Here is a 27,703-nt window from a genome sequence, read left to right as displayed (position 1 = left end):
TGGAGCTAGTGTCCAGCAGACTGCCCCGGGAGCCTGGCTCGCTCCAGCCCCACGCTGTGAGTGTCCCGGCCATCACTCGGACATTGTTCCTCTCCCAACGCTTTATTGCCAGCCCGCTGCCCCGGCTCGGGGGCTCAGGCCGCAGTGACACGGAAGGGGCTCCCCGGGACGTCGCGGTCGCCCCAGCGCAGCAGCAGCACGTACTCGCCGCGCTCCCGCACACTGTAGGTCACCGTGTACACGCGGTTCCCCTCATGCTTCACGTGCACCTCCTCGCACGGGGCCTTGGGGCCGTGCACCCCCACCAGCAGCATGTTTGTACCTGGGGGGACGCGGGCAGGGTGAACCGTAAGCGTGAGACCCCGGGGTCACCCCAAGCCTCCCCCCTTGCGCCCCAGACCCTCCACCAGACTCTTCCCCTTACCCACCCCATCCCCTCCCAAGACCCCCAGGCCCCCCTTTAACCTGCCCCATCCTTTCTCAAGACTCCCCGGAATTCCCTGAACACCTCGCAGACCCACTGCCTCTCCTCCAAGCCCCCACAGGACTCCCCTAGGAGCCCCTGGACCGCCACGCCAAGCCCCCATCTGCCCTTCCAACCCGGTCCCCCCTCAGCCACCCCAATCCCTGGACCCCCGGCGCCCTCACCAGCCTTGCTGCAGTCCACGGTGAAGTGGTTCTTGTGGCCCAGGCGGGCGGCCGCCAGCCCTGGCCCCCGGGCCACCACTTGCCCAGCGTCTGACGGGGCCTTGGAGAGCCCCCCAAAGGCCGGGGGGCCCCGCGAGCCCGCCCTCACCACCGGCTCCACCAGCACTGTCGAGGTCTCGTGTAGACTGTGTCCGCCCGACAGCCGTGGGCCTGGGGAGTACCAGGGGTCACGGTCAGCCCCCACCATGGGACTCCCCTTCACACTGCGCGGGGGGGCATCTTCCAGGGACAACCCCCCTCCCCCTGGCACCCCCATCATGTCATCCTGGGGATCCTACACCATGTCACCCCCAGGACCCCCCACTCATGTCACCCTGGTCCTGCAGGGTGGCCTTCCTGCAAACCTCCGTCATGCCCATCACTGACCCCTCGTCATCTCATACTGGGGACCCCCATGTTCTCCACCCCCAGTCTCCCTTATCCATGCCCCCCATCCCCGTGTCTGCCCACACCCCATCTGTACCAGTGACCTTGGCCCTGAAGGGGCTGCCCATGATGTGGCCCCAGTGGTCCCCATGTCCCCTTCAGTTCCCATGTCCCCGCTAGTTCCATGTTCCTCTCTATCCCCACGTCCCTCCCAATACCCATGGCCCTTCCCATCCCCATGTCCCCCCTGTTCATACCAGTGACCTTGGCCTTGAAGGGGCTCCCCACGATGTGGTGGGGGCCCCCATACTTGATGGAGATGAGGTAGTTGCCAGGAGCCATCGGGGTGTAGGTGACGCGGTGGCCCTCAGGGACCTCTGTACAGTCCAGCTCCACTTTGGAGGGGCCATCAATGGTGACAGCCAGTGCTCCTGCCCCCGCATTGGCTGTCTGCACCAGGAACTCTGAGGGCACCCCTGGGACATGGACATGGGGATGGCATCATAGGGGGAACACCAGGATGCCGTCGTGGTCATCACCCATGGCCACATCTCCATCATGGCTCTGTCCCCATCACCATTTCACAGCCGTGTCTCTCCTGCCACCACCACAGCTGTGTCTCTTTCCCCACCCCACTCCCACAGCCCTGTCCATGTCTCCACAGCAGTGTCACCTGTGCGGCCACCCTCGAGGCCTGGCCCAAAGGCAGTGACGAGCCCAGGGTCCCCGGCTTGGCTCTGCTCGCCCACGCGGATGTTGAAGGGGCTCCCGGGCACGTGGCGCCCATTGAAGCGCAGGTCAATGGAGTGCACTCCGTTCTCACGTGGCAGGAACCCCAGGGCGTACCGGTCTGGGGGACACAGACATGTCACCGTGTCCCCATGTCCCCGTGTCCCCATGTCCCCACACCCTGTTCCTGCACAGCAGGAACCCCAGTGCATATCAGGGGGACAAAGACACATCCCCATACCTCTGTGTCCTCTGTCCCCATGTCCCATGTCCCCACATCCCTGTGTCTCCACATCCCATGCAAGAACTCCAGTGTGTACTAGTCTGGGGGATGCCATCATGTCACTTTGTCCCCATACCCCATGTCCTCCTGTTCTCAGCCCCATGTCCCCACATCACATGTCCCCATGTCCTGTACCCTGTGCCCACAACCCCACATCTGCAGACCCACTGTCCCCACGGTCCCTGTGGTGTCCCCGTGTCCCCTCACCGCTGTCCAGCTCGGACACGTAGCACTCCTCCACCACCCCTGCAGGCGTGTGCACTTTGGCGTCGATGACGCCGCGTGCCCCGTTCAGCTGCACCGCGAAAGATGCTGGCTGGTTCACTGCCACTGTCTCCTGTGGGCAGGCCACAGTGGCATCAGGGACGGGGGGACAGGGGGATATTGTGAATGATGCCAGCTGGTTCACTCCAGGGAATGGGGGGACATGGCGGGGGGCAGTGGGACAGGGGGAACACCATGGGCACCAAGGGTGACACAGGGGTGCAATGTGATACAAGGGACATCAAGGCTGGCACAGAGGGACATAAAGGTGATCTAGGGGTGACATGAGGGAGGGAGAAGTGGCCTCAGAGGGTCCAAGGGTGCAACAGGAGACCCAAAGGTGGCACACAGTGGGCATCCCAAGAGTGCAGTTGGGGCTCAGCGCAGCCCAAGAGTGGTCTGGGGATCCAAGGGGCATCTGTGAGCCCAGGGGTGCCCCAGGGTTTCACAGGGGCTGTCCCCAGTACCTGCAGGCTGGTGACAGTGAGGCGTCGGGCATCATCGGAGTGGGAGGCGACAGGGACAATGAAGGGGCTGTCAGGGATGTGCTCCTCGTTGAACTTGATGGACACCTCGTAGTCACCTGGGGGACAGGGGACAGTCAGGCAGGGAGCCCCCACACAGGGACACCTTCCCTTGGGAACCCTCTTATGTGGGGACACGCATGCACAGAGACACTACTCATGGAGACACCCTCCCTTGGGGGCACCTGTGCAGAGACACCTTCCTTTGGGGACATCCTCCCATGGGGACATCCTTAATTTGGGCTACATTTGCATGTGGGTCCCTCCTCATATGAGGGTCCTGTGGCCCCAGCCTCAGGCTGAGCACCCTGGGGCATGTTAGGGGTGGTTGGAGGTGTTGGGGTACAGCTTCCCCTCACCTGGCTCCTGCACCAGGTAGGAGACGCCACAGGAGCCATCCTTGCGGTCCTCAAAGGAGATCTCGGCTTTGCTGGGCCCCTCGACAGCAATGGAGAGTCCCCCCGCGCCCGCCTCACGTGTCCAGATGCTGAACTCAGCTGGGGGGGTCACCGGGGTCACCCTGGCCCTCAGTGGCACCCCAGGATGGCGACAGCCAGCACAGACCTGCACCCTCCTCCCCATGGTACCCAGACACCCCCACAGAACCCACATCCCACCCATGGAACACAGAGCACCTATAACACCCCCCATTGCCCCCACACTCAGCTGTACCCAAATCCCCCCTCACAGCACCCAGAGCCCCCAAATTTCACCAACACCCCAAACACACATAGCACCTACCCCCCATTGCCACCCACACCCCCAACAGCACCCAGACCCCAGATACATCCCCCCAAGAGCACCCATCCCTCATTGCCCCCACATCCCCATCACACCCACACACCCATGACACCCCCAGTCACCCCCAGGCCCCCAACATGCCCCATAGCTGGCAGACCCCCCCGTACCTGGCGTGCCGGCCACAGCGCGCTGCAGCCCGGTGCCCCCCGCGCGCACTTTGTGGGCGCCACCCTCGCCCAGGGGCCCCACGGTGAACTGGAAGGGGCTCCCGGGCACGTGCTGCCCCCGGAACTTGACGCTGACGGTGTGGGCGCCTGTCTCCTGGGGCACGAAGCGCACGCTGTACACCCCCGCGCCCCCCGGCACCACCTCGGCCTCGCGCCGCTGCCCCGACGGGCTCAGCACCTGCGCCGACAGCTCCTGCGCTGACGCCTCACCTGCAGGCACGCACCACGTCACCGTGAGCACCCCGACACCCATCGGCACCCCAGCGGCACCCCAACACCCTATTGCTATGGCATCCCAGCTCCTGCACCATCGCCTCACCTGCAGGCACACACCTTGTCACCCTGAAGGCACCTGGGCACTCCAACATCACCCCATTGTCACTCACCCCTCCACTGTGCCACTGTGGCACCTCAGCACCCCATGGCTATATGGCACATTGTCACCCTGTCACCAGGCCACCTTGTCACCACATCGCTCCATCATCCTGTAACCTGGGTACCCTTGCACCCCAGCCCCTCTGCACCCTATTTCCTTATCACCATGTCACTATGGCACCCCAGTACCTGTTACTGGAGTACCCTGTCATCCTGTCACCATGGCACCCTGTCACCCCATCAAGCCATCACCCTGGCACCACAGCACCCCTGCATCCTGTCACCCTAACATCCTGTCACTCTGATACCAGGGCACTGGGACATGCCATTGCCCCATCATCTTCTCACCATTGTCCCAAGGGCTCCCTGGCACACTAGCACCCTGCTGCCCCACCACTAGGGCACCCTTGTCACTGTCATTGCACCACCCTGCCGCCAGTGTTCCCTGACATCCCAACACCCACCAGAGCCCATGGGGTGCACCCCATCCCACAAGCACATCCCCTCATGCACAGGACACGTGCACTTGCCAGCGTGCACACGCACACACTCGCACACACACGTGTGCTTACGCATGCACATGCCCTTGTGAGACTGCACAGCCGTGCCGAGGGGACCCACAGCCCTCTGGGCTGCGCGCACACACCCCGTAAACAGGTGTAGGCCTGCCTGTGCAAAGAGCCAGAGCTGTGCCCACCTCTGCACATCCCCGTGTGGACGGCATCCCCCATCAGCACAGCAGCCCCCACACGTGTGCCAGGGGGTCTGTCCCAGGTGTGTCCTGGGCACACAGCCCTGTGCAAGGGCACTCCCGTGGCAAGTGTGCCCAGCTCTCGTGCAAGTCTACTTCCATGCACACCCAGTCCTTGTGCAATCACAGCCCTGTGCAAACACACACCGCTGCTCCGGTGCACCCAGTCCTTGTGCAAACACACTTCCCTGCGCTCACACTCCCCTCATGCACACCCAGCCCTCGTGCACACTTGCCCCTCATGCACACGCAGCTCTTCTGCAGTCCCACTTTGCTGCACGTGCCCATGCACAGCCCCCGAACACCCCTGGTGCAGGACGCACCCTCGTGTGCGCGCGCAGGGGCTGCGAAGGCGCCAATGCCCTCGCGGGTCCCAAAGGCCCCGAAGGCACCGAAGGGCTCCGGGGGCGCGCGGGGGAAGGCGCCACCCACGCGGGTCGATTCCTCCACGTGCACCTCGCGCGTGGTCTCCCCGCCACGCGTCTTGCTGATCTCAGTGCGCTCCGTGCGCGTGTACGTGTGGCTGCTGCGCGTGAACGTGCGCGTCAGCCGCTCCTGCGCCGACACCATCTGGAACCAGTTCCCTGGGGAACACCCCACAGGGACAAAGAGGGACAGTGCAGACACATGGGGACACGTGGGGACCGCAGGGGGTGAGCATGGAGGGGGAGCAGAAGGGTGCACAGAGGGGTCATGGGGACACAGGAGGATATGGATAGACATGGGCATGAGTGGACAGAGGGACGGATGTAGTGATGGGAGGAGACGTGGATGAGTGGAGACATGGAGGGGTGGAGACAAGGATGGACACAGGGATGATGGAATCGTGATGGGTGGAGACATGGGTGGTCACAGGGTTGGAAGCAGAGAACGGTGCAGGGAGGGATGGAGCCAAGGTGGATGAAGCCAGAGATGGACACGTGGATAGGTGTGAATGGACACACAGACATGTGGATGGAGGTATCAGTGCGTGGTGGCATGCACAGTGGGACGCAAGGACACAGGCACAGACGCACAGAGGGACACAGACATGGACACAGACGCACGGAGGGGAGAGAAAGAGGAAGGAAGAAGAAATCAGAGCTGGAGTGGCTGAGATGTGTCTCCATCCCCATGGCCCACAGAGCAGGAGGAGGAAGATTAGAATGGAGAAGGAAGAAGAGGAGGAAGAGAGGAGGATGAAGAGGAGAACGATGGAGGATGAAAGATGAGGAGAAGGAAGAGGAAGAAGAGGAGAAGGAGGATGAGAAGGAGGGAGGGTGGAAGGAGGAGGGGGTAGGAGGAGGAGAAGAAGGAGGAGGAGAAGGAGGAGGAAGGTCAACCTTACCTGGGATCTTAAGGTTGAGGTCGCAGGTGCTGCCAACAGTGGCGATGGAGGGCGCCTGCCGCCGACGCGTGATGCTCTCCTTCATCCGCCCCTCACCCGTCACCTTCACTGTGAAGGGGCTCCCTGTGGGAGACAGTTACCTCAGGGACCTGTCACCCCCTGGGGGTCCTAGCACCCCTCCCCACCACAACCCTCTGTCCCCCATGTTTCCCCCAGCCCACCTGGGACATGTTTGTCAGCAAATTTGATGTTGATTATGTAGTTGCCGGGCTCGGTGGGGCAGTAGGTGACTTTGCAGGTGCCATCCTCCATGTCCTCACAGTTTATGTCCACCTTGCTGGGGCCCTCAATGGACAGACCCAGTCCACCATAACCTGGGTAGCCATGGGGACATGATCAGAGGTGTCCCGCGGAGGCTGTCCTGCTCTGGTCATGGTCACACCAAGGCCACAAGCCCAAACTGCCCATGGTCACCACCCAATCCCAGCCATCACCCCCATCCTGGCCATGGCCATGCCAGGGTCACCACAGCATCACCCTCTTGGCTGCACCATGGACATGGCCACCACACTATCCTGGCCATGGTCATACCATGCCCATAATCATGGCCACCACCCCATCCTGTGTTGGCCACAGCCATGGCATGGCCTTAAGCCACATTTCACCTGGGCATTGGCCATGCCACAGCCATGGTCACCATTCCATTCAGATGAAGGTCACAGCATAGCCACCACCTCATCCTGTGCTGGCCACACCTGTAGCATGGCCATAGTCATCAAATCATCCCGGTTATGGCCACATCACCACCACAGCCACCATCCAACCACAGCCACAGGGACCATCCTGCCTTGGCCATGGCCATTGCCACCATCCTTCCTGGCCACATGTAGCCTTGGCCAACATCACATGTGGCCTTAGTACACCACAGCAATAACCATGGCCACCATCTCATCCTTGGGTGGCCACAACCATCTCATCCTTGGGTGGCCATAACCTTCTCACGGTCATGGCCATCACCCCATCCTGCTCTTAGCCATGGCTACCTCCTCCCCCATGGCCATTCCCCACCATGTCCTCACCAGCGCTGCGTGTGTCCACGATGAACTCAGCCACCTCAAAGGTGTGGCCCTCCAGAAGTCCCTGGCCCCACACCTTGACCCGGCCAGCATCGCCAATCTCTGACTGTCCCACCAGGATCTTGAAGGGGCTGTTGGTGACATGCTGCCCGCTCTTCCGCACACTCACCACGTGCTCGCCCACCTCCTTGGGTGTGAATGAGATGCCTGGGGAGGACACAGTGGTCACACACACCACCACCAGACTTGGCCACCACTCATGTACCATCCCCATCCCCCAGCCACCTCCATCAGCCCCTGGTCAGCATCCAAGTCCCCTGACCATGGCCACCAACCCCGTGCTGACCCAATGCCACAAGGCCACCCATCCCTGTGACCCCATAGCCCCACTGTTCCCTGTCCCAACAAGTCCCCAGGTCCCACATCCTCCTCTCATGTGCCCACGTGCCAGTTCTCCTGTGCCCACATCTGTCCCTGTGCCCCCATGGTGTCCCCTTGCCCCTGCACACCGATGTGGCGGTTGGGCAGCCGCTTGAGCAGGCATGGCTCCTCGTTGCCCGAGGGCGCGCGGATGGTAGCCGCCAACAGGCTCAGGTCTGTCTCTGCGATCTTCAGTGACACATCAGTTGAGGTGCCCACATTGAGCTGGGACGTGCGCATGGAGTCATCCCCTGCAGAGATGCCATCAGCAGGGACATCAGCCCAAGGTGGGCAACAAGATGAATAGGATCCCAATGGTGATGGAATGATATTCCCAAAGCCCCACAAGGTCCCATTGGATATATGGAGAGAGTCCTCAGAATCAGGGGTCACCCAAAGATGTGTGAATAGCATCCTCCATGCATAGAGTCCCCACAAGGTCTACATGGCCTTGTGATGGGGTCCTCAAACTCTATGACATCCCCATGGCCATGGGTTGGGTCTCCAAGGTTTCACAGTGGCCCCAAGGCCATGGGAGGGGGGATCCTGGTGGCCAGGGATGGACAAGAGACACCACAGGTATCCCAATGGCCATGGGGCAAGTGTGCCCATTACCCCACAGCTGTCCCCATGACTATGCTATGGCCTCCGTGACCCACAGGTGCCTCCATGTTCATACAAGTGCCCCCACAACCTCGCAGGTGCCCTCATGGCCATGACTCCATAGATGTCTCCATGGCCAACCAGTGCCCCCATGGCCACGTGGAGCCCCCAGGAATCCCCGGAACCCCCCCAGACCCCACTGTGCCCCCCAGCCTGTCTCACCAGTGATCTTGGCAGTGAAGGGGCTGCCCGGGATGTGTTTGTCATCAAAGCGCACAATGATGCTGTAGTCGCCAGGGGCTGTGGGCAGGTAGGACACGGTGCATGTCCCGTCCTTGTTGTCCTGGCAGGTAATCTCCGCCTTGGAGGGACCTTCGACTGCCAGCGACAGCCCACCTGGAGCACAGGGGTTGTCAGAAGGCACCGGACAAGGGGTGTCAGGAGGTAACAGGGGTCTCCAGTCCCTCCTGATGGCACTGGGGGAGTCCCCCTGACCTCCCATCCCTCCTTGGCCATCACTCACCCTCGCCAGCGTCCTTGGTGACAATGGTGAATGTGCATGGCTTGTTGACCATCCCATGGCTCAACCCAGGCCCATAGGCACTGACGTGGCGTGGGTTGATGGCATCCACGTAGAACTGGAGGGGACTCCCTGGGGACACAAGGGACAATGGTCAGAGACCCATGAGGACACTCCAACCCAAGGATGATCAACCACGGACCCCACAGAGACATTCCACACCATGGTGTGTGCCTGACCACAGGAGTCCAACCAGGGCATTGCTATATCAACCTTCCTCAGCCACCTCCCAGTGGCTCCCAGCGCCCTGCAGTGGCTCACCAGGAATGTGGTTGCCATCATAGCGAATGTCCATCTCATGCAGCCCCTTCTCGGAGGGGGCATAGTGCACTGTCACCGTCCCGTCCTTGTTGTCGGTGATGTTGGGCCGCGCTGTCTTCCCCGAGGGCATCCGCACCTCACCTGGGGGTATTTTGTCAGTAGGGGCACCAAGAGGGGCGCTGGTGCCTGAAGGGGTGGTCCCTGTGCCCACAGCCCCCCTGTGCTGTACCTGTGATCTCACCCTTCTGCACCGTGAAGGGGATGACGAGGTTAAAGGGCCGGAGGTTCTCGGTGGTGGCTGGGGGCTCCTCCGTGGCCTGACAGTGGGGCAGAGAGGAAGGGTAAGAACCTAATGGTAGACTCCCAGCCCTGTGATGATCCTCATGATCTCCAGAGCTCATGGTGTCCACCACGATCCCAACCCCCACCATCACAACCCTGGCCCAACAGTGCCCCCCATGGTCATCCAGCCCCACAGTGCCCACCATGGTCTCCCAACTCTCTCAGCTCCATGATGGCCACCATTGGGCCAACACTGCCCCTCCATAACTCCCATCATGGTCACCCGACCCTGCAGTGCCCATTGTGCTCTTGCAATGCCACACTGACTGACTCAACTCTCTCTCCCTCGGTGTCGACCACGGCCCCAGTCCTCTGTCTGTTGGTGCCTACCATGATATTTCAACCCCACCATGGTTTCCCTACTCCATGGTGTCACCCTGGTGTTCCAAATCTGTCCCATGGTGTCCATTGTGCCCTTGACTCTTTGCCCCTTGCATCCACCACTATTTCCCAACCCCATGGCCCCACCTGTCTGCCCCACAGTACCCACCATGATCATCTGACCCCACGATGCCCATCATAGCCCCAACTCTCTCCTCATGGCACCCACCATGGTCTTCCAGTTCCATGCTGCCCACACCATGGTCTCCCAAAATCTGACCCGTGGTGCTCATCACAACCCCCCCAGACTCACAGTGCCCCCCTCCCCCCAGTGCCCCACCCACCATGACATGGAAGGGGCTGTTAGGGACGTGCTCCCCGCCAAAGCGGATGGTGATGACGTATTTGCCAGGCTCAGGTGCGGTGTAGAAGATGTCAAAAGTGCCATCGTGGTTTTCCACCACATCCACATCCAGTTCAGCACCATCAGGCGTTGACACCTTGCAGGTGACCTTGCCTTGTCCCGCTGCCTTTGCATCCACCGTGATCACCGTCTCCTCCCCGATCTGGATTGTGGGGCCCAGGCAGGCACCTGAGGGGAGGCTGGGGTCAGGGCCATGGGGGGACTCCAAACCTATTCCCCAACTGCCTCCTCCCAGCCCCCCAACTGCCCCCCTGGCACCACTTACCCAGTCCATGGCCCCCAATGGATACTGCAAGAAAGACCAGGGAGAGCGGTGAGAAGGGGTTGGGGGGCTGGTTGGGGGGCCAGGGGTGCCGAGGGGGCCGGGGGGCTCCAGGGGCCAGCACATCCTGTCCTGGGGACACCCACTCATCCCCACTATGCCATGGGGTAGGTCTGGGGGTGGTGGGAGGGGTGCTGAGGGGCAGCAGTGGGGCAGTGGGTGTGCTGGGGGCAGCCATGGGGTGGTGGGGGGTAAGGCAGGGGTGTCTGGGGTGGGTGCTGTGGGACAGCAGGGGGACACTGTGGGTCAGCATATGGATGTTGTGGGGCAGGAGGGGATGCTGTGGGGCAGGAGGGGATGCTGTGGGGCAGGAGGAACACTGTGGGGCAGGGAGGGGTGCAGTGGGGCAGCGAGGGGACATCGTGGGGCAGTGAGGGGATGCTGTGGGTCAGCAAGGGGATGCCAGAGGCCAGCAAGGGGATGCCAGAGGCCAGCAAGGGGATGACATAGGTCAGCATAAGGACACTGGGGGGCAGCCCCACCTGTGACAAGGCACTTGCTGGCATCGCCAGAAGGCACGGCAAGGACCCGGAAGGGTGACGCAGGGATCTCATCACCCCCGTACTTGACAGTGCTGGTGTAGCGCCCCGGCACGTCGGGCACATAGGACACTGTGTAGGTGCCGTCCCCGTTGTCCCGGATTGACGCCTTCTTGGGCTGTCCCTCAGGGTCCTGCAGGCAGCCCCCATCAGTGCCCTGTACTGGGGGCACCCTGTGGGGCTCAGCACCCCATGACTCCCCCTGCACTGACCGGGATCTGGACTGTGAGCAGCCCTTCACCCATCCTCAGTGTGCCCAGCCACAACCCTCACACTCCCCCACGTTTCCCCCTCACACACTGACCAGGATCTGCACCGTGAGCAGTCCCTCGCCAGCGTCGCGGGCGTCAATGGTGAATTCCACCGGGAGGCTGGCAGGGATCCCTCCGGCACTCAGCCCAGGGCCGCTCGCCCGCACCTTGCTGGCATCGTGGGTGGGCAGCGCCGTGACCTTGAAGGGGCTGGGGGAAGCAGGAAGTCAGAAAAGTGCTGGGATCTCCAGGCTGTGTGGGATCCTGTCCCACTCTGCCAGCCGAGGTGAGGTCTCACCTGCGTGGCACCTCCTGCCCCCCGTACTTGACAGACACGGTGTAGGGCCCGTCAGTGGCTGGGGTGTAGGTGACCTTGTGGGTGCCATCACCATTGTCTCGGATCTCCACTGGCTCCAGCAGCCCTGTGGGGCAGTGGGACATGTGGGGTGGGGACATGTGAGTCAGGAGGACACTTGGGACAGGAGGACATGGTGGGCACAGAGCAGCATGGAGGACACAACCTCCCTGGATGGGTCCATGAGGAAGGCGCCCCAAAGGGTAGGACACTCTATGAAGAAGGGCATTCATGGGGCTGGACATCCTGTGGGGTAGGACACCCTATGGAGCAGGACGTCCATAGGTAGGACACCCTATATAAGAGGGGACACTGTGAGGCAGGACACCCTATGGAACAGGGCATCCATGGTGCTAGACAACCCATGAGTCAGGACACCCCAGGGGGCAGGACTCTCTATAGACCTGGGATCCAAGGGCCAGGACATCCTATGGAGTAGGACATTGAAGAGGCAAGACACCCCAGAGGTCAGGACACCCCACAAGACACAGGCCCCCCTGCTCCCCATGTCCCCACCTACCAGTGGGCCCCAGCAGCGTCACGTCAAGGGCTGCACGTCCCGTGGCACTGACGTCCACGGTGAAGCTCTGGGGCAGCCGTGCACGGACACTGGGTCCCAGCCCTGGCCCTGAGCACGTCACCTTTGAGGCATCCACAGCATCCCGCACTCGCACCCGGAACGGGCTCCCTGTGTGGAGAAGGGGGTCAGCACGTGAGGGAGGCAGCATGGGGCAGGGTAGGGGGGGATGGGGCAGTGTGGCCACTGCCAATGTGAGTGTGGGGTCAGTGTGGGGATGGGATCAGCATGAGGACAAGGTCAACATGGCCATGAGGTCAACAGGGGCACAGGGACACTGTGGCCATAGAGTTGGCGTGTCCATCACGTGCACAGATAATTTGTGGAGCCAGTGTGCTCATAAGGCCAATGTGGCCTTGGGCTCAACGTGAGCCATGAGGACAACACGACCATCGGTCAGTGTGGCCATGGGGGTACCGAAGCCATGGCCATGGGGACAGCACAGGCAGGGGACAGCTTGGCTGTGGGGCCGCCCTGGGTGGCGTCACCACAGTGAAGCCCTGTGACCAACAGATGACAATCAGGACACCTCCCCCAACCCCCGTCCCTGTGTCCCCTCGCACCAGGGATGGGGTGGCCGCCGAAGGTGATGTTGACGTCGTAGTCACCAGGCGTGAAGGGGACATACTCCACTGCACAGCTCCCGTCCTTGTTGTCCTTGCAGGACATCTTCGCCTCTGAGGGACCCTCGATGGCCAGGCCCAGCCCCCCAGTGCCCGCACCCCTGGGGACACGCCACCACTCAGAGAGGTGACACAGGCATGGTGGGGCCAGGGGGAACAACTGCCGTGGTGGGGAGATGGAGGTGCCACCTCCCTGGCAGAGGTGGCACCTCCATGGCAAGGGGACAAAGATGCCATCCTGGTGACACGGGATGGAGATGGCACTTTCATGGCAGGGAGTGGAAATGCTTGTTTGGTGACATGGGATGGAGGTGGTACATCCATGGGAAAGGACACATGCGGTAGAGGATGCAACAAGCTGGGCAAGGGACCTCTGTGGCAGAATATGGAGGTGCCAGAGCGGTGGCATAGGATGAAAGGGGGCAGGTTGGTGACATGGGATAGAGGCGGGACATGCACATGAAGGGCACAGGTGCAAGAGGATAGTGGTGGCACCTCCACAACAGGGGATGGAGATACTGGGTTGGCAGTTTGGGGTGGAGGTAACATCTCTGGGGGAGGAATCCATGGGTGTGGGAATGGAGGGACCCAGGGCTGGTGCCCCCCTGGTCTCCACACTGAAGCAGGGAGCCATGCCCACCCCAAACCCCCCAACATGGACAGCATGAGGGGTGGGTGGATGTGGCATACGGCTAGGGCAGGGGATTTGGAAGGCAGGGGTTGGGGGCCTTTGGGGAGCAGGGATGGATTGAGTTGGGGGTCAGTGCCCACCTGGTCTCCACGGTGAAGTGGTTGGCCGTGCCCACCAGGCCGCCCTCCAGGCCAGGGCCATGTGCCCGAACGCGTGTGGGGTCGCAGCCCTCGGCCACCCCCACACGGAATGGGCTCTTGGGGACTGCCACATCATCGTATGTCACCTCCACCAGGTGCAGCCCTGCGACAGGGACACCATCACACACTGCCCATGGAGGGGGCACAAGGGGTCTCTGGGATGGGGATTCTCAGGGGATTTTGGGGGTCCCTAGGTGGGGTTTTAAAGGTCTTGGGCATTTTGGAGATCCCTGAATGAGGTTTTTGGGGGGGGCTGGGAGTGCCTGGTTGGGATTTGGGGATGTCTCCGTGGTCTGGGGGGTTCCTGGTTCTGGGGCTCCAGTGGGAATTGAAGGGGGTCCCTGCTTGGACATGGCATGGGAAGATCCCTCTCTGAAAGTCCCTCATGAAGAATGGAGGGTGCCTGGCCAGGACTTGAGGTCCTGGGGGGATGTTGGAGTCTGGTGTAGGAGCAGAGTCCCTGGAGCTCATGGTCCCTGGAGCTTCCCAGGGGGTTGGGGGTCCCTAGGGGTTTGGGAGTCCCCTGGGGGTGTCTGTGTTCTCCAAGAGGGCCTTGGGGTCCCTGGGGGTGTTGGGCCTCCCAGGGGGTTTGTGGGGGTCCCTCACCCTCCTCGAAGGGTGTGTACTCCACGCGGTAGGTGCCATCGCCAAGGTCAGTGACGAAGGTGTCGATGGGGGTCCCTGAGGGGTTCAGCACCCGTGCCCGGACGTGGGGTCCCCCGGTGGGGGCCAGTGCCCGCGCATCCACCGTGAACTCTGTGCCCACCTCCCGAAGCACTCCTGAGAGGTACAGGGGGGTCAAGGGGGCCCAGAGCTCACCTGAGGGTCCCTTACAGCACCCTCTGAGAGCCCATGGCCCCCTCAGCACACACAGGGGCTTCAAGGGGAGAAACTGGCACACCCTTGGGGTCCCACCCCACACCCCCTGCACCCCTAGAACTTCCTCCCAGGAATGAGGGGGAAACCACAGGGACTCCTGAGTAGTGGTGGGGGCAAGGGGGACAGGGGGAGGAGAGATGCCTGTGGGGTGCCCAGGAGAGCCCCCATTAGAGGGGATGGACATGGGGAGGAGATATTGGTGACCATGGCAGCGACCATAGCCACGGGGTTGTCCGTGCACGGGGGAGGTGCCCACAGAGGCATGTCCATAGGGTGTTCAGAAATCCCCCATGTGAGAAGGGCTGTCCATGGGGTGCACATGGGGTTGGAATGCCTGTGAGCAGGGATGTCCACAGAGAGGGGATACCCTCAGGGATGGGGAGCCCGTGGGGATGCTCACAGAGGGGAGATGCCTGTGGTGGTGTCCACAGAGGTACCCAGGAGGAAGAGATGCCCACAGGGATGGGATGCCCCTGGGGAGAAGGAGATCCCCACCCAGGGGAAAGAGGCGCCATGGTGAGCGGCCCCTGCGTGGCCACACCCTCACCTCGCGGCTCCACGCCTTTGCCGTAGACCTTGACGCTGCTGGTGTCGACGGCGGGGTCGACAGTGACGCGCACGGGGCAGTTGGGCACCGGGAGGCCGCCATAGTTGATGGTGATGGTGTAGGCACCGGCACAGGCCGGGGTGTAGGTGATGGCGTAGGTGCCGTCGCGGTTGTTCTGCACCAGCACTTCGGCCTTGACGCCGGCCTCGGAACGGATCTCGATGGTGAGCTCGGCCTCGCCGGCCTGTGAGCAGTCCACGGAGAAGACGGCCGCCTCGCCCGCACGGCCGCGCTCCAGCCCCGGCCCCGACGCCGTCACTTTGGCCGGGTCGAAGGGCGCCGTGACCGCAGCCGTGAAGGGGCTGCCCGGGATGTGGCGCCCAGCAAAGAGGATGTTGATGTGGTACTCTCCGGGCGCCGTGGGCAGGTAGGACACGGCGCAGGAGCCATCCCCGTTGTCCTGGCACTCGATCTTGGCCTCGCAGGGCCCCTCCACTGTCAGCCCCAGCCCCCCACTGCCCGCGCCCTGCGTGGCAATGGAGAAGGGCGCTGGGACCCCCACACGGCCGCCCTTCAGCCCCGGCCCCGAGGCCACCACCTGCAGGCACAGGGACACACAGGGGTCAGGGGGACACAGGGACAGGTAGGGGGCACGGGGGACATGGGGACACGCAGGGGGTAAGGGGGACACGGGGACAGGTGGGGGTCAGTGGACCCCAAGTCACTGCCCTGCAGCCCCAGCCCCAAGGCCATCACCTGCTCACACAGGAACATGTGGGGTTCAGGGAGGACATGCAGGGGTTATGGGGATATGGGCACATCTGGGGCTTGTGAGCAGCACATTGGGGTCAGGAGGGCAGAGGGACACAGGGGTTGGGGCACACACATCCTTGTTGCACACGCGTGTGCCATGCTCACCTTGGAGGGGTCAGGGGGCAGCAGAGCCTCCACAGGGAAGGGGCTGCCTGGAACCGGGTGCCCGTCGTAGGTGACCTCGACACGGTGGGGCCCCTCCTCGGGTGGTGTGAAGGTGACAGGGTGGGGGCCCCCAGGGGGTGCAGGCCCCACCGTGCAGGGCACCGGGCGGCGCGAGGGGCCTGTCACCTTCACCTCCAGTTGCCCCTGGCCTCCTGCGCCCTGGGTCTCCACCTGGAACTCCTGCACCTGCCCCACCTCTGCCTCTGCAGGGGAGTGGGGGGTCAGAGGGGCATCCCACACTCTGGGTGCCCCCAGACCTATGGAGAACCTCATACCCAGATGTGTCCCCCAGACCCGGGGTGGGAGGTGTGTGTCTGTCCCGGGGTGTGTCACCTCCACCCAAGGGTGTCCCCCTTATCCAGGGTATTGTTTCCCCACAGGGTGTGTGTCCCCCCATGCCCCCACCCATATCTGTCCCCCATATCCTGGTTGCTCCCACACATAGGCAGTCCCAAACCTCTCTGACTAGAGTGCCCCCAACCCACCCTTGGGGCCCCCAAGCTGCACCCCATAACCAGGGTGTGTATCCCCCCCAGGTACCCCTACATGCAGTGTTCGTGCCCTCATGTGCCCTCACCTTACTGAACCCCACACTCAAGAGTGCCCTCCCCAGCGTACCCTCATAATTCAGAGTGCCCCTGAGACTGATCCTGTCACCCAGGCGTCCTTCCCAAGGTCTCTTCCCCCAGGATGCCCCCAGTGCTCGTGTCCCTTGTAGGGCCCGCCCCACACTCTACAGCACTCTCAGGGAGCTCCCCTCCCTCGGTGTCCCCCCCGTCATTCCCCCAGTGCTGCCACTCACTGCTGTTGAGCCCCTGCACCTTGACCTTGCCCAGCTGCAGCGGGGGGGCCACAGTGACGGGGAAGGGGCTCTTGGGGATGGGGTCCCCCCCATAGGTGACCACCACAGACAGGGGGCCCTGCAGGAACAATTCCACATCAGGGTGCTGCTAGGGGACCCCCACACATCACCCAGTCTTGGGACAGAGGGCAGACATCCATGGGGCAGTGCTGGAGGATTCCAAGGGGGTGCCAGGGGACACACAGCCATAAGGCTGAGGGGGGCTGGGGGTCACCCATGGCTGCTGGGGAGGGTAAATTCCTGGGGATGGGGGAACATGTGGACCTGGGGGTGCCCTGGGTTGACAGGTACACACGTGGGGCTGCAGCTGCCCCAGGGGCATGGGGTGTCCATGGCAATGGGGGGGTGTTCATAGCGGGGGGCTGCCCAGGAGCTGGGGGTGCCTATGGGGAGGGGGTGCTCATGGGGTGCCCCTGTACACTGGGCTGCATCAGCGGGTGTCCCTGAGGGAGCCCAGGGGATGGGATGTCAGTGAGGGGGCCCCCTTGGTTACCCCATGGGCCAGGGAGCCCCTGTATGTTGGGCATTCCCCCATGGGGTGATCCTATGGGCTGGGGTGCCCAGACTGGTTGAGGTGGCTCCATGGGATGTCCCCATGGGTCCAGCTGCCCCAGCACGCACCTGCTGCAGCGGGGTGTACTTGACAGTGTAGGAGTAGTCGTGGTTGTCGATGACCTCGAAGTCAGCAACGGCTGGGCCGGGCCCCGACCCCACGAAGCGCACGTCTAGGGGGGCCTTCCCCGCCCCCCGCGTCTGCACGCGGAAGTGGGTGGGGGTCCCCACCTCCACCCCTGCACCACATCATCAAGTCACTGCAGGACCCACGGCACCCACAGTCCCTGCCCCATAGCACCCAGATGTGGGTGGGGGTCCCCCACCGCCACCCCTGCCCCTAGGGTCAGCCACCGTGGGACCCGCGCCACTCACAGTACCGTCCTCACAGCACCCATCACCCCCACCCGATGTCCCCACCCCACCCCACCCCACTGGCCCCTCACCCGTCCGGCTGAGCCCAGGTCCCTCAGCTTTGACCTTGGTGGCGTCGTGGGATGGGTCCACCTTGATGCGGAAGGGGCTGGAGGGGATCTCCTGGGGACCAAGGCCAGGCCACAGTGACACGGGGGCACCACGGGGTCACAGGCCCAGCCCCAGCAGCCCCACAGAGTGGGGCACAGACCCTCGGGGATGTGGGGCAGTCCAGAACCCTGACCTGGTTGGCAAAGAGCACCATGATGGTGTAGAGTCCCGCGCCCGGCGCCGTGTACTTGACGGTGAAGGTGTCATTGTCATTCTTGATGATGTCAAAGTCGATGTCAGCCTCGAGCGGCCCCACCACTCCTGGGGCACACTTGATGCCAATGCTGACGTCACCTGTGGGGGTGCCGGGTCAGTGGTCCCCACTCCCCAGGGGGACACCAAGGAGTGGAACCAGGCACATGGGGCAGGGGACTGGATCAGGACTGGAGATGATGGACAGGACCAGGATTGATGGACCAGGATCAGAGATAATGGACCAGGGATGCAGGTCCAGGAGTCCTGGACCAGGAGCAGGGACAACGGTCCAGGACCAGGGGTGTAGGATCAGGGATGTAGGAGCAGGGATGCAGGACCAGGCCCAGAACTGATGGGCCCAGAATGAAGGACCCTTGATCCAGGAATGATGGCGCAGGACTGGTGGTGATGGTCCAGGACCAGGGGTGCAGGACCAGGGGTTCTGGCCCAGGGACACAAGCCCCATGCCCACAGAGGAGTTCCCAGGGTGCCTCCCACTATTGCACCCACCCTGTCCAGCCTCGCTGCAGTCCACGGTGAAGTAAGTGGGTTCGTTGGCCTTCAGCCCCGTCTTCTCCACGCCCGGCCCGTGCACCTTCACCCTGCTAGGGTGGCTGCCCTCACCCACGCTCACCTGTGGGCCCACAGTGTCTCATGGGGCAGGGGCACAGATCCCTCTTTCCCTGGCACCCCATGGGCTGGGACCTCCAACACCCCCCCACCACTGGCACCCTACCTCCAACCACTCCATAGACTCCCATCCCCAGCACTTCATGGGACCCCAAGCCCTACCCCAGCACCCTATGGGTGTGGCACCTCCATCCCCACACCCAGCACCCCATGGGACCCCCATTTCCATCCACATCATCCCATGGGCTCCCAGCCCCATGGGACTCCCATGCCCCACATCTGACACCTGAACACCCTCCATGAATAGCACCCCCTCCCTACACCTCAAGGGACCCCCACAGCCACCCCAGCACCCATGGGCCCCCATGATACCCACACGGAAGGGGCTGTTGGGGGTGTTGACACCCCCCCAGGCAACGATGACTGTGTGCTTCATGGCCTTGGTGGGGACGTAGACACAGTGGAAGGTGCCGTCACCATTGTCCTTCACCTTGATGTCGATGGGGAAGCCCTCGGCATCCTGTGAGCAGCAGGGGGGAGGTGAGGGGGCCCAACGGCACTCAGCACTGGCCAATGGCACCCAAGGGTGCCCAGCAATGCCCAACGGCACCCAGTAGTGCTCAAGGGCACCCAATGGTGCCCAACAACAATGAACGGAACCCAGCAGTGCTCAACAGCACTCAAAGGTGCTCAACTCCACCTGATGTCACTCAAGAGCACCCAGCAGCACCCAGCAGTCCCACAGCTCCCACCTGGGCATAGAGCTTGAGGGGCCCCTTGCCAGCAGCACGGGCATCAATGGTGAACTCGGCCGGGCGATCCACAATGCAGCCAGTGGGCTCCAGCCCGGGCCCAAAGGCCTTCACCTGTGGAGAGGGGCGGTTAGAAGGATGCAATGGGGTGCTGGCACCCCCAGCACCCACAGCTGAGGCGCAATGGGGCGCAGTGGGGCACAGAAGGGCACTGTGGAGCACAAGGGCACAACAGGATCTGTGGGTGGCCATGGGTCGCAGCACCTTGTCGGGCCAGGAGTCAGGGGGAGCGGGGCGGATGTCAGCCATGAAAGGGCTGTCCCGGATGTCCTCATCGTCACAGACCACATGCACGGCGTAGAGCCCTGGCTCCGTGGGCCAGTAGCGCACGTCGCACGAGCCATCGCCCTTGTCATCACACTCGATGCGTGCCTGGGATGGGCCCTCGATGGAGAACCCTGGGGGCACCACAGCCACCATTACCCTGTGCCCGTGCCACAACCCCCAGACCTCGTCCTCGTCCCCCCTCTGTGCCCATGCCCCCAGAAGGGTGACACCTAACAAGTCCTTTTGTCCCCCCAGTGGGGACCCCAGACCATTGTCCCCTCTCTGTGACCATGTCCCCAGGGTGGCACCACCTGTGTCCCCCCGACCCCACTGGGGCCACCCCCAACCTGCCCCACGTCACCACCTCTGCATGCCTGTGTCACCACAGCAGTGGGGCACTCCACTATGGTGCCCGTCCTGCAGCCTGTCCCATGTCCCCAGTGGGGTTTACACGCTCTGTGACCTTGTCCCCACCACAACACCCCTCACAGTGCCACATTGCCTCATGGTGCCCCCCATTCTGTCCCCATGTCCCCAGCAGGGTGTCAGCCACTCAGGCCCTTGTCCCCATCACATAGCTCCCCACCCTGTTCCCACCACACGACCCCCAGCCCTGTCCCCATGTCCCCACCATGGTGCCCCTAACCCTGTCCCCACGTCCCGCCCTTCAGGGCTCACCCAGGGTCCCCACCACAGTGCCCCCCACCTCCATGTCCCCCCTGCTCACCAAGGGTCCCCACTTCAGTGCCGACGGCCTCGACCACGAAGTCTGCAGGGCGCCCCACGACGCCGCCCTCGAGCCCCGGCCCCCAGGCCCGGACCTTCTGGGCCCCCGGCTGGGGGGACACCTGCACCTCGAATGGGCTGGGGGGGACAGGCAGGCGTGAGGGGGCTGTAACACCTGTACACCCCCAGCCCCTCATCTCACACACCTGCACCTCGAACAGGCTGGGGGGAACGCGAGGGAGGGGCTACACTAACCTGCACACACCTGCACCCCCCAGTCCCCCCAAGTATCTCCCACCCCCGGGGAGACACCTGCACCTCAAACTGGCTCGGGCGGATGAGGGAGGGCTTGTACTCCACACCCCCCCACCTCATTCCCCAGAACCCCCACCCCAGCAGGACATCTGCACCTCAGATGGGCTGGGGAGGGTGGAGGGGCAGTGAGGGCCCCCCGGCCCCTTCTGCACAAGCCCACCCCCCTCACTTTCCCTGCCGGGACCCCTGCGCTCGGCACTGACCTGCGGGGGATGGCGTAGCCGCCCCAGGTGATGGACACCTGGTAGGTGCCGGGCACCCGGGGCACGTACTCGCACTCGTAGACGCCGTCGCCGACATCCCGCACGGTCACCGGCTCCTCCGTGCCCCCTGTGCGAGGGGGTCAGCTGGGGCACCCACCCAGGGGCACCCCCAGCCATGCACCTCCCGTGGTGCCCCCAACCCATGGTCAACCCTAGGATGGCCCCAACCATCCAACCTCCATGGACAACTTCACGAGACCCCTGCCCACGCACCCACCTCCCTATGGCCACCCCATGGTGTTCCCCAACCCTAGAGCCCCCATGGGTCCCCCATCCATATCCATCCCTCCATGGGGGACCCCCACCCATACACTCACCCCATGGGCCCCCCCAGTGGGACCCTCCCCACATCCTTCCAGTGGCCAACCCCACGGTGCCCCCCAACCTTCCAGCCCCGCCATGCTCCACGCAGTGACACGTACCTGGTCCCCGCAGCGTCACCCTCAGGTCCCCGCTGCCCGCGCCCCGTGTCAGAACCTTGAAATCGGCCACGTCCTGCACTCGGACCCCCCGTGGCTGCAGCCCCCTGCCCGTGGCCCGGACCGCCGAGGGGGTGCAGGCTGAAAACTCCCATTAGCACCCACCAGGCACCGGGGGGACCCTGGGGAACCCCCAGGGACAGCAAGAGGGGGTCCCAGGGTTGGGAGGGGCCCATGGGGATGTCTTCGGGACAGGGGAGTGCCATGGTGTCCTCAGGGACACAAGGAACCAACCCCTGGGGACACCCTGGGGACGGGGGTGCCAGAGGGACACCCCGGGGAGTGTCAGGGGACCATGGGTTCACCCGTGGTCACTTAATGGTGTCATGGACCACCACAGTCACCACTGGGTGCCTTGGGGTCACCGTGGTCACAGCTGGGTGTCGAGGGGCCACTGATAGGTGACATTAGGTACAGTCACCACGAATGCTATGGAGCCATGTGGGAACCCAGAGGGAGCCTCACCTTCAGCCACATTGACAGTGAAGGGGCTTCTGGGCACCTGGGCGCCAGCATAGGTAACACAGATGGTGTGTGGCCCTTCGAGGACGGGCCGGTAGGTGCAGCGGAACACGTTGTCCCCCTTGTCCTCCAGCATCACCTCCACTGTGTCTCGTCGGCCCTGGGGGTCCGTGATCACCACCCCCACATCGCCCGAGCCAGCCCCTGTCATCACCAGGACACATGCTCAGTCCCATGGCCAGGCCACCGTGGGGACACGTCCCAGAGCCACCCAGCCCTGCCTGACAGCATGGCCATGGCACAAGAAGGACACAGTCTTGGTGCCACTTCCATGCCACAGCCCTGCCACCATAAGGCCACCCCACCATGAAGGCGTGACCCCAGGGCCACCAGGTCATGCTACATCGAGGCCACCATGAGGACATGTCCCCAGAGCCACCTGGGCATGCCGTGGCCCTGGAATGAGAAGGTGTCCACAAGCCACCATGAGATCATGCCATGGTCATGCCATGGCCGTGCCACTCCAAGGATTCAGCCCCAGAGCCACCAGGCCATCCCACGTCATCATGAGGACATGGACAGTGCCAGCAAGTCATGTCACAGCCACCACAAGGACACGTCCTCGAAGTCTCTGGGTCATGCCGTGGCCATGTCACCCTGAAGGCATGTCCCCAGTCACCTGGCCATGCCACCCACCCCCAGAACATGTCCCCAGGGACCCCCAGCCCCCCATGCCCCCACCTGCAGTGTAGATGTCGAAGTAGGTGGCCTTGTTGGCCACATTGCCCACAGGCTCCAGACCGGGGCCGCGTGCCGTGACCTTGCTGGCATCGCCCAGGGCCATGCCCACGTTCACCCCAAAGGGGCTCCCATCAATGTTCTGCCCCGCAAACAGCACCGTCACCTGGAGGGCACAGGGACATCAGGGGTGTCAGGACACCACGGCCCCATGGCCTCACCACAGCCCAGGAACAGCCCCCACGGATCCCCATGGAGACAGCAGCGACACACCCCAGGGACACCCTCTAGCATGACAACCTGAAGAGGATCCCCCTCAGCAGTGACCACCCCCAGGGGCTCCCATTTGTCCCCTCCAGGGACCCTGATGCATAGGACATCCAGGAGTCCCAACAGGACACTCCAGGGTGCCCCATTACAACACCTCCCCCCACAGACCTCAGTGTGGCACCCCGGGGACCCTACAGGGCACCCCAGGGCCACCCAGTGTCATCCCCAGGGACCCCAAGGAGAGCCCCTCAGAGATCCTTAGGGACCCTCAAACCCTACTGGGCCAGGTGTCCCCCATTCCCCTTGGGGAGGAGGTGTGGGAGGGGCAGCCACCACTCTGAGACATGGGGGTGTCACGGGGTGGGGGTGCCATGGAGTGGGGTGCCATGGGGTGTCAGGGGTAGCAAGGGGATGTCACAGAAGGGTTGCTCTGGGGGGTCACCAAGGTGCTCACCTTGTGCAGCCCCCCAACCTTGGGGACGTAGGTGACACTGTACGTTCGCTTCTTGTCATTGTTGGGGACCACCTTGGCCTGCAGTGGGAAGAGACCCCAAAACCGGGGGAAGAGGGTGACACAGAGCTGGGGCACAGGGAGGTCTCCCAGAGGGGGAGATGGGGGGGGATACCCCTGAGGGGGGGCCAGGGCCCCCTGTACCTCCTCAGTGTGTCCCTCGGGGTCCTCAACATAGACCAGGACCTCGCCCATGCCTGCCTCGAGGGTCTCCACTGTGAACTGGGCAGGGCGCAGCACCACATTCCCCTGGGGCTCGATGCCTGCAGGGTAGGGGGAGTCAAAGGGGGCCACAGCCCCCCAAAACCCCCCAGGGTTTTGGGTCCCAGGTTGTCCTTGGTGGTAGCAGGGGGTTCCAGAGTGTCAATGGTGGTCTCCTGAGTATGGGCAGGGGAGTCTGATAGGCCTTTGGGGAGTCTCTGTGCATAGCGGGACTTTTGGGGAGCTCTGGGTGGGGAGTGGAGACCCTGGGGTTTCCCTCGGGTGTCCCTGGGCACAGGTGACACCCCAGGACTGGAGAGGAGTCCCTGGCTTGCGGAGGCCATGGTTTACTCTCATGCCCTGACAGCCAGAGCCCCCAGACACCCTCTTGTGCTGACAAGCCCCCCAAGTCCCCGCTCCGTGCCCCTTTTGTTCCCACCTGTGCCAGGTCCCCAGCCCCCCCGGTGCCCCTCAAACCTCCACCCCTTCCTGCCCCCCTGGGACCCCAGCTGCCCACGACCCCCGAGCCCCTCAGCCCCCATACCGGGCCCGTAGGCGCGCGCACGGCCGGGCTCAGGGAGACGGGGGCGCACGGGGGCCCCGGGCCGGAGCTTGGCCTTGGGGAACTGGGACAGGTACGTCATCACCGAGTGCTCGTCCACATTGGGGTCCACAATCTCCTCGGGGGCGATCACCTGGCAGGGAAGCCCAACACCTGTCAGACCCTGCCGGGGAACCCCCACCACGCAGCCCACTACCAGGAGGGGCCCCCGACACTCCCTGACCCTCCTGAGACCCCAACAGCCATCAGGCCCTCCTTGCCCTGCTGGGGAACCCCCCACACCCCTACCACAGGAGCCATGGGGTACCCCAAATGGCCTGTGGATCCCCAAGGACACTCCCCAGGCACGCCCCTGCACCCCCAGCACCCTCTCCCAGTGCCCCCCACCCGTTCCTGCCCTGCACCGTACCTGGACGAGTGCCAGTGCCCCACCCTGTACCTGTAGACCCGCAGTGCCCCCCACACCCCCCAGCATGCCCGTACCTGGGGGACTCCCAGCCAGTCGTCTGCCTGCTGCATGGCCTCCCGAGCGTTCTGCACCGGCTTGTTGGGGTCCCACTTCTCCCAGTCTGGGCACAGACCTGGGGGGCCAGAAGGGTCAGGGGCGCACCCCTGTCCTGACCCCCGTCCTCCACCTCCCCCTTCTGCGCCTGCTGCCCCCAACATCTCCATCGGTGCCCCCCGAGCCAGCCTGCACCTCGTACCCTCACTCGGGGCGCAGTTCTCCCCCCATCTGTCCCCCCACGCCCCCGCCCCGCCGCGCTCCTCACCCGGGGCGCAGTTGTCCACCAGCGCTCCCAGCGCTTTCCCGTCGCGCCAGTCACGGTTGAAGTTGGTGATGGGCAGCTGCGGCACCTTGTGCTGGATCCAGCCCAGCAGCCGCTGCTTGGGGGTCTGGTGGCGGCCTTCGTCGTCCTCCTCTTCCTCCCACATAGGCATGGAGATGGAATAGTGCAGGATGAGTGTCCAGATCAGCCCCAGGATCAGCTTCAGGTTCCCGTCCACGATTGCTTTGCTGTCTGTGGGGGAGAAACGGGGAGGCTGAACCCCGAGATCCCTCGGGACTCCCCCCGGGGTACCCCGACATCCTGGGACCCGCTGGAGGGATCCTCGCACCCGCACAGCTGTGGCCCCGGGATCAGCTTCAGGGTCGTGTCCCGGCTGTCTCTGGGAATGGGGATAATGGGGGGACTCGGCTGGGGCACCCCCAAACCCCACAGCACCACCACAGGGACCCCTACACCCCGACATCCCACGGCACAACGGGCGGACCCCAGCACCCGTCTCGGGGCACCCCGACACCCCAGGCGGTGCCATGGGACGCTGCACCCCAACACCTGCCTGGGGACACCCCGGGGCACAGAAGCGAGGGATGACCCACGACACTGCGCCCTGTCCATGCCGAGCACTTCACCCTGTGGGGACCCAGCACCCCCGGGAAGTGCCTGGGGGGGCACAACCCTGGCAGCAGCCGGGGTCCCCAAGGGAGCGCCCTGGAGTGCCACACCCCTGACCTTCCCAAGGGATTCCTGGAGTGCCAGAAGGGGGACACTGAGGCAGGGGACGGCTGTGGGGGGAGGGGGGTCCGAGGCATCCCGGTCCCTCCCCCACCGCCCTGCGGAGCTGACCCTCCCCCGCTCCTTCCCCCGCCACTTCCCCCCACGAGCGATCGCGTTTCAGGGAGGAAATGGGGGAGATGGAGGGACAAACCCCTCCCCGCCGGGTGCTCCGGGGGGGCAGCACCTGGGAGGTCCCCAAAACTTGGGGTCACATCTGGGGGCGTCCCGAGAGGGGGCAAAGACGCGCGTGGGAGGGGGCGGCGACACCGCGGGAGGGGGTCTCGCACCCCCCGGGTCCGGGCGTGCCAGGGGGGCCGCGCACGGACGTGTGCGCGGGGGGGGTCACCCTGCAGCTGTCGGGTGGGGGTGGGCGCTGAGGCCCCGCGAGGGGTGGGTGCGTGTGCGGGCCGGGCCCCCCCGCGCGTGAGCTCAGCGCCGCGGCCCCGAGCCAAGCGTGAGCTCAGCCCCCCTGCGCGGCCCTGCACGGGCCGGGCCCCCCCGCTCCGCACGCCCTGCGAGGGTCGGCCCGCAGACCGCGCCGCCCCCGCACACTCACCCCTTGCACACTCGCCCGCAGCCCCGCCAGCCTTGCACGCTCACCCCATTCCCACTGCTGCACCGCTCTCGCACGCTCATCCCGCTCCTGCTCCTGCCACCCCACCGCTTGCACATGCATCCCCATTCTCATCTGTCCGTCGGCCTCACTCTTGCACACATCCTTCATTCCCATTCATCCATCACCCTACCCTTGCACACTCACTCACGGCCCCATCCTCATTTGTCCATCATGCTCCTTGCACAGTCATTCTCCACTCACACTCCTCCACTCCCCACCCTTGCACTCTCACCCTATTCACACCCATCCCTCCCCTCCCTTTACACACTCATCCACATCCTCACTTGTCCACCCCTACCCTCGTATACTCTCCCTCAATTTCCCATCCCCACATCATGCCCACCCTTACACACTCATTCCTCATTCCCATTTGTCCATTGGCCCTGCCCTTGCCCGCTCACCGTTCCCATTCCCCTTCTACCCTCCAGCACCGTTCCCATTCCCCTTCCACCCTCCAGCACCATTCCCATTCCCCTTCCACCCTCCAGCACTGTTCCCATTCCCCTTCCACCTTCCAGCACCGTTCCCATTCCCCTTCCACCCTCACCCGCCCTGTGCCCACCCACCCACGGACACCGCTTCCCTTGCACACCCACCGATGGACACGAGCTTGATGTGCTCCCGCTCCAAGAACTCGAGGGCCACCGAGACGTTCTCCAGCTTCATCTGGCGGAAGTTGGGGCGCGGGTGGTGCTTGCGCCCCATCTTCTTCTGGCTGAGCACCTCGAGCAGCGCGATGAGGCGCAGCCCGTCGCTCAGGTCGCGCTGCAGGTCCACGATGCGCTTCTGCACACACTTGAGGTGCTCATTGCACCAGCGCGTGAACGTGTTCTGCTGGATCTTCTTCCAGGGCGCGTCCTCTGCAAGGTCCTTCTCGGTGGCCGGGAGCTCCTCGGGGTCCTCTCCCGGTGCTGCCTCGTAAGTAGAGTTCATC

General features: G+C 63.9%; 1 protein-coding gene across 4 annotated transcripts; it reads right to left on the bottom strand.

The window, feature by feature from the left end:
- Positions 1-83: 83 nt before the first annotated feature.
- Positions 84-27,703, bottom strand: FLNC (filamin C). Of its 4 annotated transcripts, XM_021546970.3 has the most exons (47): positions 27,366-27,703; positions 25,365-25,613; positions 25,078-25,175; positions 24,577-24,727; positions 23,976-24,094; positions 23,775-23,852; positions 23,054-23,216; positions 22,316-22,516; positions 21,794-21,931; positions 21,312-21,438; positions 20,795-20,931; positions 20,005-20,198; positions 19,741-19,854; positions 19,365-19,508; positions 18,869-18,992; positions 18,297-18,457; positions 18,085-18,175; positions 17,708-17,877; positions 17,027-17,144; positions 16,165-16,427; positions 15,247-15,844; positions 14,427-14,600; positions 13,761-13,923; positions 12,930-13,090; positions 12,310-12,477; positions 11,733-11,856; positions 11,488-11,644; positions 11,127-11,316; positions 10,588-10,611; positions 10,243-10,490; positions 9,465-9,552; positions 9,236-9,376; positions 8,918-9,046; positions 8,617-8,790; positions 7,881-8,042; positions 7,375-7,578; positions 6,517-6,669; positions 6,296-6,418; positions 5,292-5,552; positions 3,783-4,052; positions 3,234-3,371; positions 2,818-2,933; positions 2,294-2,423; positions 1,748-1,924; positions 1,332-1,550; positions 649-858; positions 84-322 (listed from the first exon to the last, which is right to left on the bottom strand). In XM_021546970.3, the coding sequence occupies exons 1-47, from the start codon at positions 27,700-27,702 to the stop codon at positions 135-137; spliced, it is 8,067 nt and encodes a 2,688-aa protein (XP_021402645.2). In that variant the 5' UTR covers position 27,703; the 3' UTR covers positions 84-134. The 4 variants fall into 4 exon arrangements, with proteins under 4 accessions (XP_021402645.2, XP_085425601.1, XP_085425600.1 ...); XM_085569475.1 differs by lacking the exon at positions 5,292-5,552; XM_085569474.1 differs by lacking the exon at positions 10,588-10,611.

The sequence above is a fragment of the Lonchura striata genome, chromosome 1A (assembly GCF_050655825.1).
Source record: "Lonchura striata isolate lonStrDom1 chromosome 1A, ASM5065582v1, whole genome shotgun sequence".
Taxonomy (NCBI): domain Eukaryota; kingdom Metazoa; phylum Chordata; class Aves; order Passeriformes; family Estrildidae; genus Lonchura; species Lonchura striata.
This window is presented reverse-complemented; position numbering and strand designations above follow the sequence as displayed.

Excerpts from the sequence above, each read along its gene's own strand:
- FLNC (XM_021546970.3), bottom strand. The coding sequence starts at position 27,702 with ATGAACTCTACTTACGAGGCAGCACCGGGAGAGGACCCCGAGGAGCTC. Across the intron at positions 1,925-2,293 it reads CGTGTCCGAGCTGGACAGCG|ACCGGTACGCCCTGGGGTTC; the intron begins GTGAGGGGACAC and ends TGTGTCCCCCAG. Across the intron at positions 859-1,331 it reads CTTCAAGGCCAAGGTCACTG|GCCCACGGCTGTCGGGCGGA; the intron begins GTATGAACAGGG and ends GGTACTCCCCAG.